Source organism: Hyla sarda, chromosome 5, assembly GCF_029499605.1.
Source record: "Hyla sarda isolate aHylSar1 chromosome 5, aHylSar1.hap1, whole genome shotgun sequence".
Lineage (NCBI taxonomy): Eukaryota > Metazoa > Chordata > Amphibia > Anura > Hylidae > Hyla > Hyla sarda.
In genome coordinates this window covers 204,911,527-204,934,875 of record NC_079193.1, presented here as the reverse complement: position 1 = coordinate 204,934,875, position 23,349 = coordinate 204,911,527, and the positions used below count along the sequence as shown (strand labels likewise).

The 23,349-nt window shown below is 42.1% G+C and overlaps 1 protein-coding gene across 1 annotated transcript in view; it reads right to left on the bottom strand.

Annotated features, from left to right (window-relative positions):
* The window catches only part of LOC130272631 (glutamate decarboxylase 1-like), a gene marked incomplete in the record, with an annotated part of 57,059 nt that overhangs the window by 24,815 nt on the left and 8,895 nt on the right, over positions 1-23,349 (bottom strand). The window contains 3 exon segments of the mRNA XM_056518460.1: positions 13,648-13,760; positions 13,852-13,942; positions 17,478-17,720. Of these exon segments, the coding sequence (XP_056374435.1) occupies positions 13,648-13,760; positions 13,852-13,942; positions 17,478-17,720 (447 nt within the window).

Below are 23,349 nucleotides of genomic sequence, written 5' to 3'. Positions count from 1 at the left end.
AAAGTTTTCCACTAGAGTACCCCTTTAAACTACACCCCTGATATTAAGGAAGAGGGTGAATGAAACAGGCCTCTAATTTTCATGCCTCTGGACTAGAACTATAGATGATAAAGTGTAGAAGGATCAGCACAGGGTGGCCTCTAGTGCGGTGCACAATATTCACTAGCTTGCCAATGCTGGATTCAGATACAAAGTCCCCATTCCAGGATACAGCACCAATCAAGGTCCAGTTAAGTGCAGGCTAAAATACTTTATTGCATCAGAGTATACAAATGCGACGTTTCGGCTAGTGAGCCTTTCTCAAGCATAGTGCATACATAAATACAACAATCCTTTTATAGGTAACAGATAGGTGGAAACACGGGTGCAAATAGTGCAGCATTATTCATTAAGCCAACCTTCCAAACTCCATAGGTTTAGACGGTGGTCATGTGACATAAGAGCTGTCAAGCATAAAAACATTCAAAATATAACCTAAATGCCGTGTGCTAAATCCAGACCAATTGGAGTGGCAGACAGAAGGGGACTCCATACTATCAATGCAGGTCTGATATTTTGTAACTTACAGTAAGCGCTGTGATCACAATAATTCCACACTCCGTCCTTTCCGCTTGTAAACAGTGAAAATGTGGCTGCGCAAGGATCACACACACGTGATCCCAGCTAGCCGGAAGTCTAATCGCCTGCCTGTGTATAGGGGGATTCCCCTGCTCATGCGCCAGTACATAACTGTCAGCGCAGCCGTCCTGTAACAGATGCGCAGATCCAGCTGACAGAGTGTTGAGCGGCATAGGCCATATTCAAATTTGCGATATTTCGCGAATATATGGACGAATATTCGTCATATATTTGCATATTCGTAATATTCGCGTTATATTTTCGCATAAACGAAAATCTAGAATACATAACCAGCGATGTTATTACTCTCCAAAAATGCATCCAGACCCCTTTTGAACTCTTTTACAGAGTTCCCATGACCACCTCGTCTGACAGAGTTCTATAGTCTCACTGTTCTTAGAGTAAAGAACCCCCCATCTGTGCTGGTGTAGAAACCTTCTTTCTTCAAGACAGAGGATGCCCCCTTGTTATAGATGCAGTCCTGGGTATAAATAGATTATGGGAGAGATCTCTGTACGGTCCCCTGATATATTTATACATAGTTATTAGGTCGGCCCTAAGCCTATTTTTCTAAACTAAAAAACCCCAGTTCTGATAATCTTTCTGGGTACTGTAGTCCTCCCATTCCCTGTATTACCCTGGTTACCCATCTTTGAACCCTCTCCAGCTCCTCTATCTATCTATCTATCGGAGCTGGACTGTAGTGGTCGGACTTGTGATTTGTACAGAGGTAGAATTATTTCCTTGTCGTGGGCATCTATGCCCCTATTGATGCAAGAATTGAAGGCCAAAAGAATTAAATGGCACCGCGATATTCAGGAATACAATGATGGAAAAAAATATATACATGGCAATCACAACTTCAGCATGAGAAAAGACGCAGACGACGCTTGCGCACAGCACATTGCAACTCAGCGGCCCAAGAACAGATAGTTTCCTCTCCACAGCGGCTCGTCCAATGTATCCATTCAACAACCATTTTTACCCAAAGGCCCCCACGGCTGAAGTAGGCGGGGGGGGGGGGGGGGGGGACCACCACCACAGAGAGGGGTTCAGGCCTGGTAGAGAACCTACCACAAACTCCGAGAGGACGAGAGAGGAAAGGGACATTAGTGATAAATATTAGCTCCATTACATTATCTGATATACCGTATATACTCGAGTATAAGCCGAGTTTTTCAGCACGATTTTTTCGTGCTGAAAACACCCCCCCCTCGGCTTATACTCGAGTGAACTCTCCACCCACAGTGGTCTTCAACCTGCGGACCTCCAGAGGTTTCAAAACCACAACTCCCAGCAAGCCCGGGCAGCCATCGGCTGTCGGGCTTGCTGGGAGTTGTAGTTTTGAAACCTCTGGAGGTCCGCAGGTTGAAGACCACTGCGGCCTTCGACAATCATCCATCCCCTCTCACCCCCTTTAGTTCTGTACAGTACTCGCCTCCGCTCGGCGCTGGTCCGGTGCTGCAGGACTGTCTTCCAGCGCTCGGTGGGAGGTCGTCCGGTGGGATAGTGGTTCCGGGCTGCTATCTTCACCGGGGAGGCCTCTCTAAGCACTTCGGGCCCGGCCCCAGAATAGTGACGTTGCCTTGATGATGACACAGTATTCAATACCAATGCACCTCTGCGTCATCGTCAAGGCAACTCCTCCATTCTGGGCCCGAAGCGGTGAAGATAGCAGCCCGGAACCACTATCCCACCGGACGACCTCCCCTCCGGACCAGCGCCGAGCGGAGGCGAGTACTGTACAGAACTAAAGGGGGTGAGAGGGGGGCTGGATGATGTCGAAGGCCGCAGTGGTCTTCAACCTGCGGACCTCCAGAGGTTCAAAACTACAACTCCCAGCAAGCCCGGGACAGCCGATGGCTGCCCGGGCTTGCTGGGAGTTGTAGTTTTGAAACCTCTGGAGGTCCGCAGGTTGAAGATCACTGAGGGGCGGATAGTTCACAAGAGGATGATGAAGGGGGGGTGTGGGATGACGACAAGGGGGATGATGAAGGGGGGTGGGGATGATGACAAGGGCATGATGAAGGGGGGGTGTGGGATGATGACAAGGGGATGATGAAGGGGGGGAGGGGATGATGACAAGGGGATGATGAAGGGTGTGTGGGATGATGACAAGGGGATGATGACAGGTGATGATGATGAGGGTCTGGATGATGACAGGGTGATAATGATGAGGATGTTAATGACGGGGGGTCTGGATGATGACAGGGGGGGGGGGGGGGTTGATGTATTTCCCACCCTAGGCTTATACTCTAGTCAATAACTTTTCCTGGGATTTTGGGGTGAAATTAGGGGCCTCGGCTTATACTCGAGTATATACGGTAGATAGAAATAAGAGTCTTTGAGAAGGGACTTTCGATTGGTTCTCTCTCCTACATTGACCTTGAGACATTTTTCCATAGACTACGACAAAAAAATAAAAAATAAAAAAAAAAAAGTTATATTTTTCACAGAATCCTAATGAAACCAAAGTTTTCACTCCTGCACTTAGACAGACCTCACATTGAAAGAGGTGGGTCTGTTTAATAAGAGTAATTTTCAACCCCCAAGGGATCATAGTGGGTTTGAGGCAGACATACAGACTGTCTCAGCACAAGTTGAAAAACGGAGATTAACATATGTAGATGAATGAAGGTGGCACAACGCATAAATTAAGGCCGTAAAAAGAACAATGCAATTACTATTAAGCCTGCTGATAAGGGGGGGTGCCATCATTGTGATGGACACCCCCTTTATCTCGCAGCTATTAATAGGCAATTAGAGGATGACACTGTATACACAAAAAGTAAATTCAGATCCCTTGGGTAAGATTCAGGATAGGATTAGGAACAATCTTGTCTCAGGCCAGGGAAAATGGCATAATAGATGAAGATTTACACCGGTTTCTTATCATCACCCACCTACACCTGAGTTTTATACACTGCAAAAAATCCATAACAACCTGCAGAGTCCCCCTGGAAGGCCCATTGTCCCTCTGTGCAGGACTCTGTATTCTCCCCTACAGCAGTGTACTTAGATAAAATATTACATCATTTTGCCATGAATACCATGTCCCATGTACAAGATACCACAAATTTTCTCCATAAAATAACAGCCTTGGATTGCCGTGAGAACATGATACTAGTATCCTTTCACATAGTAAGCATATACCTCCATCAGGTTATTAATGCGGTTGCAAAATGCCTGCAAAATTCAGACAGACGGCGCCCATTCCCTTGTACTGGACTTATTTTGGGGGGGGGGGGGGGGTCATCCTCAGACAGAATTTTCTGTTTGGGGATGATCTCTATGTCCAGAACAGGGGAACGGCCATGGGCTCGAACGGTGCGCCAAGCTATGCAAACATCTACATGACAGATGTGGAAACCACATACATATATCCTTTGCCCCTGTTCAGACATGTACAGATGTGGCTCCGATATATTGAGGACACGTTTGTGGTCTGGACAGGGACGGAGCTACAATTGAACAGTTTTTTTGACCGACCAGGGGACAGGGAGAGTGAGCCCTAAACTGACCCAAAAACCGCTCTCCCTGCCTACTTGCCCATCCACCCTAAATGGTGGACTGACAACTGGACACCAGTCCCTCCCTGATTTAAAAGTACAGGGGCCTAATAAAAACACATACTAAAACAAATAGTCACAAACCAGAAACATAGAATTCCATAGTATAAATGTTCAGAGGGCACAGATCAGAGAATTAGTACAGAGGACTCTATATCAGTGGACATGAACAGAGGACTCAGTGGTCGTGAAAAGAGGGCACTATAGATAAGCGGTCATGAACAGAACTCCAAAGATCTGAATAAATAACTAATAAACCTACAGGAGTTCAGACTCATACATTTTCCTGTCTGGTCTTTTGAACATACTCCAGAAACAAAAAACAGGAATAAGCTGAATCCCCTAGAAAAACCGCCGAAAGACACAGGAACAACAATACCCGCTGAGTCACCATGGACAGGTAAACGGGATCTATCGCTAAACAGGAATATTCACTATACCACATAAAACCTCCAGTAGACAGAGTCCCCATGGAATGGTAATAGGGATGCCTAGATACCCAGGATATATTTATAGAACACTTCACACTGAACACAAGACAAAATTAAAAAGGCAATGCCTTCAGAACACCTCCAGTAGACGCAGGGACAACAATACCCTCTGAGTCCCCATGGACAGGTAACAGGGATGCCTAACATAGGACATTGTTCACACAAACTGGACATTCCCCTCCACTAAAGCGAGTAGCCATAATAAATCCAAATAGACTACTGGCCTGCAGCACACTCACCAGTGTTGACAGGATGCTGGCCCATTAGGAAAACAGAAAATATAAAAAAAAACACAGAACTTCATAAGAATGGATACAAGAGAAAACAGTGGGAACAGACAGCAGAAAGGACATACAAATCCTAAAACCGACTATGCCACCTAACCATGGCTAAAACCAGAAAATACAAAAGTGCATGCTAAGATAGATTAAAAGCTCAAAAAGTGTTTCACCAAAAGCTCCATGCAGCATGTCCAGCATCTTAGCAAGTCAGGATATAATTTAGTCACACCAGCCCAGAGGCTAGACTGGGCTGACTTTAAATAGACACACCCTAGGAGCTATTGACTAGCAAGCCAGAGAAATTAACTATTCCCTTGCCAGGGAACTCAACTGTTCACTCACAAGCAATCCAATAGCTGTGGGTGAACACAGGCCAATACAGACATGACACATTTACCATGAATTAAAATTTGCTATGGTATGCTCAACCAGGTCCTTACAATTCCTGTATACAAACGTTTTTTATTTTTATTTTTTCGCGTGACTACAATTCAACGACTGGTTTACTAAATAGACTGACAGGAATCATTTATTGATTTATGACAGTTTCCATCCTTAGGGTACGTTCCCACACAGCGTATTTTGCTGCGTATTTGGTGCTGCGTATTTTCCTACCCATTGACTTCAACAGAGAAAATAAAATACGCAGCAGCAAATACGCAGCAAATACGCCGTGTGGGAATGTACCCTAAATCACTGATTAAATCCCTGCCCTGGAGCCAAATGCTGAGGGTAAGGTGAATAGTTTCACCCTCAGAATTTGGAGGGCAGATGAGATGAAATGTAACAAAATTTAGAAGAGGTTCCCCACGGGCACTGTTACAACATCACAGATCCAACTTAGAGATGAAGATTAGGGAAGAATTGCTACAAGTAAAAGAGACAAGACCATGAGAATTCCCTTAGTCTCTACTTACATCACATGTAGCAACAAAATGGCTAATATTGTCAGACAGAATTGGAGCATTGTACAAAGTACCACTAACTTGATGGGCACCCCTGTTATGGCTTACCGCAGGTGACAGAATTGCAAGGACCTCCTAGTCAAATCAGATAGGAATCAAAATCCTAACAAAAAGGCAAGGAATATGTGGCCGGGCTTTAAAAAAAGGTAATTTCCCTTGCTTGGAGTGCAGCCACTGTAACAGTATAATTAATGGCGATAGATTCTCCCATCCTCAAACGGGCCAAAAATTTACGATTAGGGAAAGATATACTTGCAGGTCATCATTATCATCTATTTACTGCAATGCCTCTGTGGGCATTACTATGGTAAGGGAAACCACTAATGAGTGTCTGATCTGCTTAAATGGTCACAAATCATCCATTAGGACAGGAAAGGTTGAGCTCCCGAACCAAAAACTTTTTTTTTTTTTTTTTGGCGGTGGGCCACAATATTAGCCAACTACACTTCAGAATAATAGACCATGTCCACCCCCCCCCCCCCCCCCCCCCCACTTAGGAGAGGAGGCGACAGGGAATTTTAAAACAAAAATAACTTAAATGGATCCACAAACTAAACACTTTACAGCCACATGGCTTGAACGCTGATTTTAATCTTAAGCCTTAAATGTAACTTGTGCTTGTTAGCTTCTCCCCCCACCCACACACTTTTTTTTCCAGCTCATTCCATTTCCCTTTTTCATGCTACTTTTTGGTTTTTCACTCTTGTTTATTTTTATCCCCCTTTTTTTCCCTCTTCCCCCTCCCTTTTTCTCCCCCTTCAGCTTTTTATTTGTCATTTTTTATGCATTGTTTTTTTTAGGCACTGTTCGATATTTGTACATGTTGACAAATTGGAGAAGACCATACACAGTGGATTCCACAGCACAATATATCAAATCTACATCCATTCTCTGACTGTACTCCTTTATGTGAAACCATCATTTCATTTTGGTTGATCCCATTCCGGACCCTGGCAGATCCATTGAGTTACCTGACTGACATTTGGCTGCTAAGGTCTGTCAGCTGGATCTGTGCATCTGTTAGAGGACAGCTGAGCTGACACCGTTATGTACTAGCACATGCACAGGGGAATCAGAGACCTGCATTGACAGTATGGAGTCTCCTTCTGTCTGCCACTCCAATTGTTCTGGATTTACCACACTGCATTTAGATTATATTTTGAATGTTTTTATGCTTGACAGCTCTGTCATATGACCACCGTCTAAACCTATGGAGTTTGGCTTAATGAATAATGCTGCACTTTTTGCACCTGTGTTTCCACCTATCACGTGTATCTGTTACCTATATAAGTATTGTTGTATTTATGTATGCACTATGCTTGAGAAAGGCTCACTAGCCGAAACGTCGCATTTGTATACTCTGATGCAATAAAGTATTTTAGCCTGCACTTAACTGGACCTTGATTGGTGCTGTATCCTGTATGGGGACTCTGTACCTATAAAAGATAGAGATGAGCGAACTTTTGAAAAATTCAGAAAAAAAAAAAAATTGACCGAATTTGCGGTGAGCTATAAAAAAATAAAAAAAATTCTATTTTCTTGCCTACGGAGAGCCTCAATAGGGGTGTAGAGCACTTTGCCTCGTCCTAACATGCATAGGGAGTGTGCTGTGTTAGTGAAATAACACTGTTATTCCATATAACATGCAGATTACAGGCATTGCTATTAGAATCACTGCTGCAGCAGGGGCAGGGAGACCATATGGTTTTAAAATTGAAGAGAATAAGGAAATTTTTTATGCAATTTTTTTTTTTATTTGAATAAAAAAAAATAAAAAAATTTGAGTACCCATTCTGGTGAGCATCGAGCTGGCGGTCCTCCGCCAGGCGAGATACCACCTGTTCCAGTCCATGCTTCTCAGCGCCCCCCTGCCTAGGAAAGTGTGAAGGTTTCATTTAATTAGTTATGGTTCATTGTTATTGCTCCAAGCTGTTCCATTGGATTCTTGTGATAATTCCACAGATAACATGACGTAGCTAACCAGAGGGCCTCAGTCTTGAAAAGATTACATCGATTTTTTTTTAAATTGAAAATTTATATTTGGATTCCCAAGTTTAATGTCCCGGTGTTTACTTTGAACTAATACTGTATGACCACAAAACCCAAAGGAGGAGTCACATGGCGGCATTGACAGAGCCTAGACATGGCAGCAGCATGAGGAGACCATAATCTGGCAGAATAACACAGCCTGGAATTGGTGGCTGCATGAGGAGACCATATAGTGGCAGAATGACCCAGTCTGGAGGTGGCAACAGCCTGACAAGACCAAAAGGGCCTCACAAGAGAAGATTAAAAGATATTTTTGAAATTTTAAATTGAAGATTTTAGATATATTAACATTTAAAAAGTTTAATTTAAAGTGCCAACAACATAAGGAGAGCATATGGTTGCACAATAACACAGCCTAGAGCTGGCAGCAGCATGAGTAGACAATAGGGCTTTACAATCCCCAAGATTAAAAGATGAATTTTAAAATTGAAAATTTCGAAATTGAAATTTAACCTCTTAACGATGCCGGACGTAAATGTACGTCCTGGTGAGCTGGTACTCAATGCACCAGGACGTACATTTGAGTCCTATACATAACCGCTAGCATCTGAGCTATGCTGAGCAGGTCCCGGCTGCTGATAGCAGCCAGGGACCTGCCGGTAATGGCGGACATCCACGATTGCGCGGATGTCCGCCATTAACCCCTCAGATGCCATGATCAATACAGATCGTGGCATCTGCAGCATTGCGGTCACTAAAATGGATGATCGGATCGCCCGCAGCGATGCCGCAGTGATCCAATCATCCAGAACGGCAGATGGAGGTCCCCTCAGCTGCCTTCCACAGTTCTGCTCTGGTCTGTGATCAAGCAGAGCAGAAGATGACAGATACTGATCAGTGCTATGTACTATGCATAGCAAGGAACAATATTAGCAAATCGGATTGCTATAAAATAGTCCCCTATGGGAACTATTAAAGAGTAAAAGTAAAAAAATTAAATCAAAAAAATTTAAATAAAATTAAGCGAAAAACACCCTCCCCCATTAAAAACCTATATTGTCCCATTTTCCCTATTTCACCTCCAAAAAGTGTAAATAAAATGTATAAACATACCGTATTTATCAGCGTATAATGCACTTTTTAGGCTAAAATTTTAAGCCTAAAGTCTACCTGCATGTTATACACCGATAAGCCGCTGCAGTTCAATGATACCGATAAGCCGCTGTGCTTTAAATCAATGAACTGCAGCGGCTTTGCAGGTGCAGAGACCTGCCGTCGCTGCAGGCTTCTCTGCCTGTCCTGGGGTCTAGAGCCCCTAGCCGGTGCTGATAGCCAGGGGGAGAGAAGCAGTGCCGGCAATTTGGCAGCGGCGCCGACAGACAGGGGGAATGAAGGGGCAGTGGCACCCATTGCCGGCACCGCTGCCCCATTGCCCCCCCATCCCCGGTTGTATAGTTACCTGTTGCCGGGGTCGGGTCTGCGCTGCTTCAGGCCTCCGGTGTGTGTCCCGTGTCGTTGCTATGCGCTGCGAGACGCAATGACATAGATAACCAGCGGGAGACAAGCGGCGGCAGCAGGGCTCTAGACCCCAGGAAAGGCAGGGGGAGAGAAGCTGGCAGCGACGGCCTCTCTTCCCCTGCCTTTCCTGGGGGTATACGCATGCACCCACGCTCCCTCATTTTACCAAGGATATTTGGTTAAAAAAATTTTTTTTACCCAAATATCCTTGGTAAAATGAGGGTGCGCGTTATAGGCCGGTGCGTGGTATACCCCGATAAATACGGTATTTGGTATCACCGTGTGCATAAATATCCAAAATATTAAAATAAAAATGTTGATACCGTAAGTTGAACGAGAAAAAAAAAATAGAAAAATATAAAAAAAAAAAAAATTTTTTTAAATCCAGCAATTTTGGGCTTTTTTTTAACATTTTATTCCCCAAAAAAATTGAAAAAAAATTATGTATAAAGTTTTATAAGCAAATATGGTCTCAATAAAAAGTACAGATCACAGCACAAAAAATGAGTCCTCATACCGCTACTTATACGGAAAAAATGAAAAAAGTTAATAGGGGAGGGACTGCAGCATCAGCAAACTTACTACTTTGGTTAAAGAGTGTGATTTTTTTTTTTTTTTTTTTTTTTTTTTTTAAAGCGCAACAGTGATAGAGCATGTTATCATTGGTATCATTTTAATCATAATGACCCAAAGAATAAAGAACACATCATTTTTACCGTAAATTTTACGGCGTGAAAATGAAACTTTCCAAAATTGTGGTTTTCTTTTTAATTTTCCCACACAAATAGTATTTTTATGTTTGCGCCATACATTTTATGGTAAAGTGAGTGATGGCATTACAACGGACAACTGGTCACGCAAAAAACAAGCCTTCATACTAGTCTGTGGATGAAAATTTTTGAAGGAGAGGAGGAACAAAAAAAAAAAAAAAAAATTACTTATATCAACTGGCTCCAGAAAGTTAAACTAATTTTGTAAATTACTTCTATTAAAAAAATCTTAATCCTTTCAATAATTATCAGCTGCTGAAGTTGAGTTTTTTCCTGTCTGGCAACATTGCTCTCTGCTGACATCTCTGCTTGTCTCGGGAACTGCACAGAGTAGAAGAAGTTTGCTATGGGGATTTGCTTCTAAACTGAGCGGTTTCTGAGACACGTGTCAGAGAGCACAGGAAAGAACACTCAATTTCAGCAGCTCATAAGTACTGAAAGGATTAAAACATTTTAATAGAAGTAATTTACAAATCTGTTTCTGGAGCCAGTTGATATAAAAAAATTAAAAAAAATAAAAAAGTTTTTCCTGGATAACCCCTTTGAGGCCCAAATAGGCCGAGTCCTTAAGGGGTGAAATATTACACTCCCAAGTTTTAAATGTCCCAGGCCACGGCGTGTGGTTACAAAGGACCAAATCTATCAAGGAATCACATGTCACATGGCGGCTCAATGACAGAGCCTGGAGGGGCCATCAGTATGAGGAGACCATATAGTGGTTGAATGGCACAGCCTGGAGGTGGCAGCAGCAACATCAGGAGTCCTGAAAGTGACCCAGTGATGGAGTGGTACGGTGGGTGGCAATATAAGTATCCGTTGATGAAGGTGGGTAAAAAAAATAAAAAAAAATAAAAAAATAAAAATAAAAAAAAAAAAAGGGTCTGATGCGGAAGAATGTTTATTACTGGGGAGCAGTGCATTTGAACTGTTTGATCATAGTGCTACACCAACACTTCACAAATATGGATAGTGACAATCTACTCTCGCATCATTCATTGGTGGTTGGAAATCCTGGCTGATCCATCTTCACAAAAAGGTCAGTCTCTCCACAGTTTTTGTGGACAGAGGAGTTCTCCTTGGGGTGACTATGGCCCCCGCCACTCTAAACACCCGCTCTGATGGCACACTACTGGCCGGGCAGCACAGCTTTTCAGGGGAAAACTCTGCTAGTTGCGGCCACAAATCAAGTTTGGTTGCCCAGAAGTCCAGCGGATCTTCAAGGTGTGTTGGCATGGGCATGTCAAGGTATGCCAACACCTGCTGGTTCAGGTCCTGCTCCAGGTGTACCTGCTGCTGATGAGTTGCTTCACTATACGGGTGAAGAAAGCTACTAGTCAGTGACTGTAGACTCAGGCTGCTGCTGATGGAGCTGGTACTGCTCCTGCCACCCCACCACTCCCCAGCAGTCATAGCAGTGGAAGGTGAGCGCAGAGGGCCACCCCGAGTCAGACCTTCGAGAGGATGGACGATGGCGCCGATAGGCATTGGCAAACTGACTGACCTACAATAGGGGCAACCTATGCAGTTTGTCCTCCCTCTCAGTGGGTGTATAAAAGGCCCCTATTTTGTGGCGGTAGCGAGGGTTCAATAAAAGGTGGAGAGCCAGAAGTCATCCCGCTGCTGAATGGTGACAATTCGGCTGTCACTACACAAGCGAGCCATTTGCCATTTGCCATTTGTGCAAGTGACTTGGAGGGACACCCTGCCTCCATCTCCACTGCATACTGCCAGGGTGTGGCTGGGTCCTCAGTCTTACTAGAAAAACGGTCCATCTGGCGAAACCTAAACTGTGCCCTCCCCCTCCTCCAATTCAGCCCCCACAGGGCTCATGTGGCCGTGAGATGTAGGCGCCACGTCTCAATTGCCCTGACCAGCATTGTTTCCAACACGTGTTGTAAGAAATGAAGCAGTGGAATGGCGTAGTTCATCCCATAATCCTGGTGACTTCCTCAAAGGGCAGGTGTCATGTATGAGCTGCCACTGGTTCACATTGAAGTTACACAGGGGAGTACCTCTATTGCTTGGATCATCAAGAAATAGTGATTGCTTCTCTTTTCGTACAGTCGGTCCAACATATGGAGGGTGGAATTCCAACGTGTGGCAACGTCAGAAATCAGACTATGTTGTGGGATCCCGTTCTGACTCTGCAGCTCAAGGAGGGTGTGCTTTGTGGTATACTGTACCGAGTAGCTGAAGTGCATGAAATCCCATTGTTAGGATGCCTTGCAAATGGTTCACTAGGCTTAAAACAGTATTACTATTCGTATTAAAACAGTAAACGATATATGTCTAGAACAGCAGCAGGTGTGTACTTCAGTCAAGGGCCTAGATACTGTGAAAGGACAGCCAGATTAACAGGTCCAAAATAGTACACTACTTAGTACGCATGTGGTATGCACTTATGAGGGCAGAAAAATGCGCTACTGTACGCTAAAGAATTTTTTTTTTTTTTTAAACACTAATTTTTTTGCACAACACCAGCGCTGGAGCACACAAAAGTTGTGTACTAATCCCAAAATGTCACTCTGTCAAAGACTATTAGGAATTGACTGCCGGGTATCATACAGTCTACAGACTAGTATAACCAGCAGATGATTTGTTGTGGAACAAAGACACAGAATTGCACTGAAAAATTGTTCCTGCCTCCTCTGCTAAGGTTTATGAAGTTGAAGCAGCTTGTTGAAATGTATGAGGCAACACACAGATCTCTGCCCCTCTCTGTAATTTAATGCTGTAGAAAGTGAATGGGAGGATAATGGCTGCATTCAAAATCCTTTTCAGTGGAAAAAAAGCACTGCTCTCTGTCCACCAGAACACCGATGTGACTAGGAGGTGAAACTCTGCTGGAAAATGCTTTTCTTTGTAACACACACAGGCTGTCCGTCCTATCTTTCTGCAGTGTAATGAATGAAGTGACTGGCCGCAATATGGCTGCCGATTATATAGGCCTGACATCACAGGGGTGGCTGGCTGCTGATAGGCTGCATCCTGCATGTGATTCAGGGTCATCCCGACTACCCTTCCCAGAGTTCCTTGTTCCATTTCCTTGCATGTGGATCCGCCATTTTAGATGCCCTAGAGCCTGGACCGCACTAAATGTGGTTTAATGAAGGGATTTGCGTGGTAGCATTGCGGCGATATTCGCATTCATTGCAAATCGAATTTTTCATGAAATTCGTAACGAATGCGGATTAGTCAGCAGTTATAGTTTAATATAAAAAAAATACCTCTCCATTGGCTCAGTGTTATATATCCTCTCATGGGAAGTGGGAGTGTCCCTCCCTTTTGGTGGGAGGTGATTGGCTTGTCTTCTCATGCAGCCTTGTCCATGAGTCATGTACAAGCCTGCTGCTGCTGCAGGACTGGTTAGGTTCCCAGTAAGTATGGGGACCCCAAAAAGGTTGAACCCCCACTGATCTTAAGGTGACTCAAGGCCTCAAACTTACCAGGAGAGAATATACCATCAGCTTCAATTTCTCCCCAGCCAACCAACTCGTGCATTTTCTTAATCAATAACCCTTCCATAATCACAAACACTGGTGCAATTTCATATGTAAACCTACAGAAAAAAAAAAAATTAATAACAGAAAACTGCAACAACACGACCAACACAAGTATTGGTAGGAATATTAAGGAAAGCAGATACACACATGTTCGTATTTGCTGCTGCAGTCAACCATTCACCAGCTAGTCCAACCAAGTCTAGGCCACTGGAAAGTTGATTGAAATATCGAGGATGGCCTGAGGGGTAAAAAAAAAAAAAAATTTGCAAACATTGCACACATTTAAGTAGCATTAGTGTTGATTTCCTGTGAGCTATAAAAATAAATAAAAATTAAAGGTCCTATATAACATGCTTTCACATTTTAATTCCTTCCTTCTAGGCCAATCTTTTTTGATTCTCTCCTGGTCCATGCCCTTTTCACCCCCTGCTGTGAATTCTAACACTATTGTGCTGTAACTGCATGTTAACCCTGTACCGCGACAACACTGTGAATTCACAATACAGGGATAATGCACTGTGCACATTAACCTGTAAAGTACAGGAATAATACAGTTTTGTCACATTACAGTACAGTATGGTGACCATGATGGAACACAGTGGGCCTGTGCCCTGGATGTATTAGGTCCCTAGCAATGCCCCTGCTGCAGAGAATTCATGCCAACATTGTGTGAGCCGCAATCCCCTAGAAGAATGATGGGACAGCCTTGCGCCTGACTGAAGATCCCGTTCCCACTGCAGGCATTAAAAAAAAGGTGGAGCTGCCCATTGGAATGTGGATAAGGCAAGGTTTTGGGCACCATGAATATTTGGGTGACACAGAGGATATTATGTGGGGGGCATTACTGTATGTGAGGGGCACAGTGTTTTACATTTCAGAGGTATGGTGTTTATTATAAGGAATTTCTAAGGTGGTAGGTTTTTTTTTTTTTTTTTTTTATGGGACAATATGTTGCAGTATTTTATTCAGAGTGTGTGGCAGTATTATATTCAGAGCGTAGAGTGTGTGGCAATATTATATTCAGAGAACACTGTCTGGCATGTTCATATTAATTATTGTTTTCATATAGAGGATCAGTGCTGACTAAGTGAGGAGCCAATGTCATCTGGGTGTCAAGTAGACATGTGCAATTTGTTTCTTAACGAACAGGGAACGAAACGAATTTTCATGTTTTCGGATGTTCGTTACGAAAAGAATGCACAAAAAAAAAAAATTACAAAATCCCGAAAAAGCATACGAATATACAGTTAACAAATGCATTCGTTAACTAACGCATAACGAACGCATTCATTATCAGTATACCGAATGTCGGGGCCATGCAACTGCTATCTGGCAGTGCATAATGCTTAAGCTGCTGCCAGATAGCAGTTGAAGCAGCCTGGGCAGGTTCACTCACCTTGACGCGCTGCTCTGGGCCTTCCTCCGGTGGGTCCTGGGCTGGTCCGGGGGCCTTCATATGGGTCTCCCTCCGACGTCATGACGCCGTCCCGTCATTCAATAGGAACGGTGTGCGGCAGCGACGTGATGACGTCGCTACGGAGGCCCAGTAAGGCCTTGCGGCAGACAACAGATGACTGGAGAAGGCCAGGAGAGCCCAGCAGAGTACCAAAGAGGACTAGGAGAGCCCAGCGCAGGCCCGGGGACACCATCGGAAGCAGCGGGGACAGGGGAGTAGGACTTTACTTTTTTACATTACACGAATCCCTCAACATACGAATTACCATCATATGTTGAGGGATCACTAGACATGTACAGAACCAAAAATCAGAATTAACGAATGCATTCATTGTTTTTAACGAATGCATCAGTTTTTTAAACGATTGCATCCGAAAACAAAAAAAAAAATTCCGGATGCATCCGAAAACTGAATATGACGAATGCACAGCATTCCGAATATTCACAGAACCGAAAAAAAAAAAAAAAAAAAAAATTTTTGGTTCTGCACATGTCTAGTGTCAAGTTCTGCAGAGAGAAGATTTAGCTTGAAAAAGTCAGTGTTATATACAATCTGAATTCTATAAGACGTCACCTATAGTCACTGTTATTGTATAATCTCCTGACTATGTCCCATCAGAGCTGTAGCCACATGTACCCATCAGATTTGCAGAACGAACAACAACTCTCAGCATAACCTTAGCACTACTTTGAACATACTGGGAGCTGTAGTTTTACATGATTCTTACATACTTCGTGCTTTGCCAATTGGTATATTTGATTATTATACTTGGAAATAATTTAATCGCAATGCACTTTACCACTGACATCATTCACAAAAGGAAAAATAAAAAAAATAAAAACACACACACACACACACACACACACACACACACACACACACACACACACTGAAATCTCGGCTCGTACAGATTACCTGTACATACAAGTTGTGGAGAGTGATCGTAATGCGATTGCTGAAACCACACTATACAGTTGCCCGCTGGTAGTAGTGAGTATATTGAAAGAAGGGGTTGGCTGTGATTGGGCACAAATGAGGGCATTGTTAGGTGCATGACTGATGGTGTGGTCAGGGAGGTGGCTTGGGCTTAAGGTCTCTAGACCCCTATGTTTGAGATCTTGCAACGTTCCCGGCTGTGTGCGGAGTTATTTTGAGGGGGACACAATTAAAACATTGTTATACAGGCTTTGCACTCCCTACATTACATTGTTGAAGAGTCATTTCTTTAGTGTTGTAACATGAAAAGATTAAATATCTAGAAAAATTTAAGGGGTGCACTGACTTGTGAGATACTTCATATTCTGGCTGACAGATTCCCTTAAAAGGGCATTTCAAGTAGTGCCTGGGGGATCACAAGCACCTGGCAGTGCTGAAAACAATTTACAAATCTCCCGCTATTTTATAACAGGTACTTTTCATAGTGTGAAAGCAGCCTTACCGTGGCCATCTGAGGATCCCGTGCACCCTCAATGGACGTTGTTTCGTGGGTTGCCCAACTTTGTCAGGAGGTATTTGATACTAATGGTAATTAGTGGTTATTTTTTGGAGGTGACAAGTGTATGTTATTTATTGGGTTGATATTGTTACCTGGTTCATTATAGGATTTATTCCCAAGAAGAGCGTGTAGGTGATATACTATTACTATACTAAACTATACTACACTATTACTATACACCACTATAATATATATATATATATATATATATATATATATATATATATATATATATATATATATATATATATATATATATATATATATATATATATATATATATAGTGTGGCAAGGAAAGGGTGTATTTCCTTGGCTCACCCTGCAGAAGCTCTCACCTGCTTCTTAAGTAATGAGGCAGGAGGGAAGAGAGGTGTGTGTATATAAGATGGAGACTCAGTCTAATCTAGGCTCTTCCTAGGAGACAGCATGTGGGCTGTAGGGAAGAGACAGAGCCTGCTGAGGAGTTCACAGCCCGAGCTATGATTGGCTCAAAGAGAGTGACATGAAGTGTGAGTAGAAGGTTGCAGGGGACATATGTTTAACCGGCTGAGGGAAGCTCAGCGGTTGTTAGTCAGGACAAGCTGATCTGTTTAGTCAGTGACCAGACGGTCTAGGATTTTGTTTTGTTCCTGCTTTTTGTTTATTTCTTTCCCTGCAACCTGTCTAATAAAACTGGCAAGGTGCCAGATTTGCATTATAAACGTTTGTTTGCTGGTTTATTGAGAAGAAACGCATCCTGTGGCGTGGTCCAGGACGATCCCAGAGCTAATCCCCAAGACGGATCGTCACAATATTTTTTTTTTTTTAAAGGATATACATACCTGTTTTAACGCCATATTTTAGAGTATCTCTGCATTCACCAAGAATCTGTTCCAAAGGCTCAGGCTGATCAGATATTTCAAGGTTAAATCCTTCCAAGCCTTCCAGTAACTGATGAGGGTGATGGAAATCTAGAACTTTACTTTTCCCATCAAATGTTTTTCTAATGTAACTGAAAAGAATTTCAAAAACTTCTTGTAGAAAACGTTCAGTATATTTCTCACCGTTTCTTGAAGGCAGCAAGTCTGTTAATAAATGAACAGCATTCAAAAAAAAAATAAAAAAAATATAAAAAATAAATAAATTAGTCGATCCTATTAAAATTATATTACAAATGCCAAAGTCAAAAGAAACCCATTAATGGTGTCATAACACTCCAAGCATCAAATTGCATGTTTTTTTTTTTTTTTTTTTTATTGAAATAAGTGCCCCAAATCACATTGAGAAGAAAATAGAATTTACACGAATGTAGCCCTCCCCGAGTTTCAGCCTTGAAATTCTTTATTGAAGAACATAACTTTGCTTTTATTTCTCCACCCGTGATGTGAATATGTGCAGTGCACCAAGTTGTTTCTTCAATACAGAATTTCAAGACTGAAACAGGGGGAGAGTGCTACATTAGTACAAATTCCATTATCTTTACATTTACTCTTCCTCTAATACACATGCAACACTTTGCAATTTGTGCTGGCCGGTCCTGTCGACTTCTTGTCAACCGTGCCAATTGACTCCTTGTGCTCCCATTGCCTATTGGCTTTGTTGTTTACTAGCTCACACTAATATATAATAGTATGAAATACACAGCTGAAATCGAAGAGTATGCCGTTTGTTTTGCTTTTATTAAAAAGGTATATGTTGCAGCAGAACAGATACATTTGTGGTGTCCCGGTACTGGACTTGGTCCTGTACCTTTGTCGTAAGGCCCCACAGTCAGTTCCTCCATGCTGGTAGGGCTTTCCTGGTGGGTTAACCCCTAGTCGCCTCATGCCATTTAGACATGTATATATTTAATATACTATATGATAATGTAATTGATGTACAGGACCTTTGATCACGTGATTTCTAGTGAATTGTGTTATGCTAGGTTTAAAGGACCTTTGGGTCATGTGATGTAACCATAATGCCTTTGTTTAGGACCGACAGGTTTGGGGACCAATAAGCTTTGATCTTGCCCCTTCTGTATATAAGTGTGCTTCATCCAATAATCTCTCTCTTTGTTCTGGACTACCAAACTGAGCAGATCTGTTATCACAGCTACAAGACAAGCTAGGCCTGAAGCCTTCCACTTCAGCCACTTTCTAAAACAGTAAGTTGATCTGACTCCAAATCTTACCAATCCTACACCTACCCCTAAATTCAGTCGAACAGCATACAGCAAAAATCAAAGCTTATTTTACTCTTTTTGACTTTACTCTATCACTTATTTTACTCTTTTAAAAGACTTATCTGCATAAAATCTGCAGTAAAGTTATTTCTAGTTCACTACAACTTCTGCTGTGCACAATCCTTTATTCCTCCCTATCTTTCCTGGGACAGGTGGCAGTAGGACATATACATTGAGGAAGCCCACACCCTGGCGTCATGACAATCAAGGGATAATGATATCCTGCAACACCCCTGTTCACCCTACATCCCCCAAGCGCACCACACATTCAATACATGAACAAAACCTATATGCTCCTATTGGAATTACTTACGACCACAGGGAAGAAAATAAAAATTCCTATGAAAATGTTTAACCCCTTAATGGCCACAGATGTAAATGTACGTCCTGGTGCCGCGGTACTTAGCGCACAAGGACATATATTTATGTGCTGTGTATAACCATGAGCATCGGAGCAGTGCCCCTGTCATACACGGCAGGTTCCGGCTGCTAGCAGCAGCCGGGGACCCGCTGTATTGGCCAACAGCTATTCCGGGCTGATCGGGTCTCTGGTGACTTGATCGCCCGGAAAATAGGGATGATCGGAGCTGTCAGTGAGATTGCAGTGATCTCCTCCTATCCCCTGCCATTAGTCAGGCATGCTGGGAGTTGTAGTTCTGTAACATTTATCCTTTCAGATTTTGCAATTTTCATGAAAGTTTTGAAAATTGCTGCTATACTTTGTCCATTTTACGATGCCAACTAGAGATGAGCGAGCTTACAGTAAATTCAATTCGTCACGAACGTCTCGGCAGTTGCTTACTTTAGCCTGTATAAATTAGTTCAGCTTTCAGGTGCTCCGGTGGGCTGGAAAAGGTGGATACAGTCCTAGGAGACTTTCCTAGGACTGTATCCTTCTTTTCCAGCCCGCTGGAGCACCTGAAAGCTGAACTAATGTATGCAGGCTAAAGTCAGCAACTGCCGAGCCGAGAAATTTGTGACGAATCGAATTTACTGTAAATTCGCTCATCTCTAATGCCAACATAAAGTAGACATATTATATTTGTGAATCAATATAAAATGTATTTGGAATATCAATTTTCCTTACAAACAGAGCTTCAAAGTTAGAAATATGCAACATTTTCAAAATTTTTATGACATTTTGGGATTTTTCACCAAGAAAGGATGCAAGTAACGACGAAAATTTACCACCAAAATAAAGTAGAATATGTCACGAAAAAACAATATCAGAATATTCGGTAAAAGCATCTTAGAGTAATTAATGGCTCAGTTCTTAACCTGTTAAGGACCCAGGGGGGTAAACTTCCGCCCTGAGTCCTGCAATATAACGCGGGGTCACACGGTGACCCCGCATCATATCGCGGCGGGCCCAGCGTCATAGTGAAGCTGGGATCTGCCGCTATTAGAGTGCGGCACTGATCGCAGTGCCGCGTGCTATTAACCCTTTAGCCACGCGCTCAAAGCGGAGCCGCGTGGCTAAAAACGAAAGTAAAAGTGCCCGGCTAGCTCAGGGAGCTGTTTGTGATCTCCGCGGTATAATCGCGGCATCCTGAACAGCTGTAGCACAGGAGGAAGGTCTCTTACCTTCCTTCCTGCAGTCCGATCGCCGAATGAATGCTTCAAGCCTGAGATCCAGGCTATAGCATTCAGTAGCCGAAAACACTGATTGATGCATCTCCATAGGAATTGATCAATCAGTGTTAAAGATCAGTAAATGCAATGTTATAGCCCCCTATAGGAGCTATAATATTGCATAAGTAAAAAAAAAAAAAAAATTAACCCTTTCAATTATCCCTTCCCCTAATAAAAGTTTGAATCACCCGGCATTTCCCCAAAAAAAAAAAAAAAAACTGAATAAAAACAAACATATGTGGTATCGCTGCGTGCGGAAATGTCCGAATTAAAAAAATATAATGCTTTTTAAACCGCAAGTTCAATGGTGTACGTGCAAAAAAATTTAAAAGTCCAAAATAGCGAATTTTTTCGACTTTTTATACAACTAAAAAAGTGAATAAAAAGTGATCAAAAAGTCTAATCAGAACAAAAATGGTACCACTAAAAACTTCAGATCATGACGCAAAAAATGAGCCCTCATAGTGTCCTGAACACAGAAAAATAAAGTTATAGGGCTCAGAAAGACAATTTTAAACATATACATTTTCTTGTATGTAGTTATGATTTTTTTCTGAAGTGATACAAAATCAAACCTATACAAGTAGGGTATCATTTTAACCGTATAGACTTACAGAATAAAGATAAGTCTCTCTCTCTCTCTCTCTCTCTCTCTCCCTCCCCCTCCCCCAGATCTGTAAATTACTTCTATTGAAAAAATCTTAATCCTTTCAGTATTTATGAGCTTCTGAAGTTAAGGTTGTTCTTTTCGGTTTAAATTCTCTCTGATGACACCGGTCTCGGGAAATGCCCAGTTTATAAGCAAATCCCCATAGCAAACCTCTCCTAAACTGGGCGTTTCCCAAGACAGGTGTCATCAGAGAGGATTTAGACAGATAACAACCTTAACTTCAGAAGCTCATAAGTACTGAAAGGATTAAGATTTTTTTTTTTAATAGAAGCAATTTACAAATCTGTTTAACTTTCTGGAGCCAGTTGATATATTAAAAAAAAAAAAAAAAAAAAAAAAGTGTTTTCCTGAAATACCCCTTTAAGATGAAAATGAGCTGCGTCCTTAAGGGGTTAAGCGCTACAAAAACATAAAACTATCTAGCCATGGGTATCATTTTAATCGTATTGACCCACAGAATAAAGAACACATGTCATTTTTACCGTAAAGTGTACAGTGTGAAAACGAAACCCTCAAATATGCAAATTGTGGTTTTCATTTAAATGTCCTCCCTAATAAAAAAAATAAAAATAAAAATTTCTTTTGGGGTTCACCATACATTTTATGGTAAAATGAGGTTTCATTACAAAGTATATTTGGTCACGCAAAAAAGCCCTGATATGGAAATATGAAAGAGTTATGAATTTTAGAAGGAGAGGAGGAAAAAAAAATTTGGCCTGGTCCTTAAGGTTAAAATGGGCTTGGTCCTTAAGGGGTTAAAGTAAAAAAAAAAAAAAAGGTTATGGTATTCGCTGTGTGCATTTAACAATGTGACCATTTTATTGCTTGCATCATTAGACTTTGTGTATATTCTTTTCTTATGGCACATTCAATACATTGCAGTCTATTATGTATTACATTGCCTCAGGAGCCATGTGCGATAGTAAATGTTTGTATTCACCATGTGAAATCTTTTCTGAGAAATCTGCATTGTGATGTTCCTCTTCAATTTCTCCTGGAAACATGTAGTGTCTGCTGTCAATAACTGGAAACAGACTGTATATAGAGACAGCTGCTTGACAGAGGGAAAAGAAACACATACATTTCGAGTAGTAATAACAGAAGGACAGCACAATGCAGAGTTCTACAAAAAGAGGGTCCAGAATTTGTTATTTCATTGAGAACCCAATGATTGAAAGACATTCCAGGAGAGGTGTAAGGTCCCCTATAATTGTTGTGTATTCTGACTGACTGTGCTGGATTCTTTTCTGCAGTGTAGTCTGCAGGGTTAGAATATTCCGCAGACCACGAAATGGCAGTTTCATTTGTTAGCACACACTTGTCACTGACAAAATAAGTAAAAAAGCAACCCCCATCCCCACGTGATTAAGTCTCTGTTCCACTTTTCTTCAATAATGAGGGGCATTTACTAATCTTTTACTATGTAGTCTGGTTTTTACCCTGTTTTTTTCTACTTCATTTTTGACTATGTGCGACAAATTTACTAAATTGTTGCTCGGCATTAATAAATTTGGCACACATAGGCAAAAGTGGGAAATTTACTTCATGTAGTAGAAAAAATAGTCTGTTCCTTTTTCCTGCTGTCTGAATAGGTTTCCTTCTGGATCTTTTGTTTGAGTTTTTTTTTAGCTTTTTCACCACATCTAAATAATTCAATAACTACAGTGGTCCCTCAAGTTACAATATTAATTGGTTCCAGGAAAACCATTGTAAGTTGAAACCATTGTATGTTGAGACCATAACTCTATGGAAACATGGTAATTGGTTCTAAAGGCACCAAAATGTCATCCAAAAATAGAAAAAAGTGACAAAGAAAAATAAGTAGATAACTGATATAGATAAAGCAAATCCTTACATATAAAAGTAATAAAGATCTGCTGGGAGCTGTAAATTACTGTCTATGTCAGTGTTTCCCAAGCAGGGAGCCTCCAGCTGTTGCAAAACTATAACTCCCAGCATGCCTGGACAGCCAAAGGCTGTCCGGGCATGCTGGGAGTTGTAGTTTTGCAAAAGATGGGGCCACCCTGCTTGGCAAACACTGGTCTATGTAGAGGACAGGAGCTTCTTCAGGGGCCCTGTACAGTACAGGCAATGTCCCAAACAAGTAATGGAGTCGCCCTCACCTGGTGTCCAAAAGAGCAGCTAACCCTGATACAGGTAAAGTGTACAGAACATGTAATACCAGACA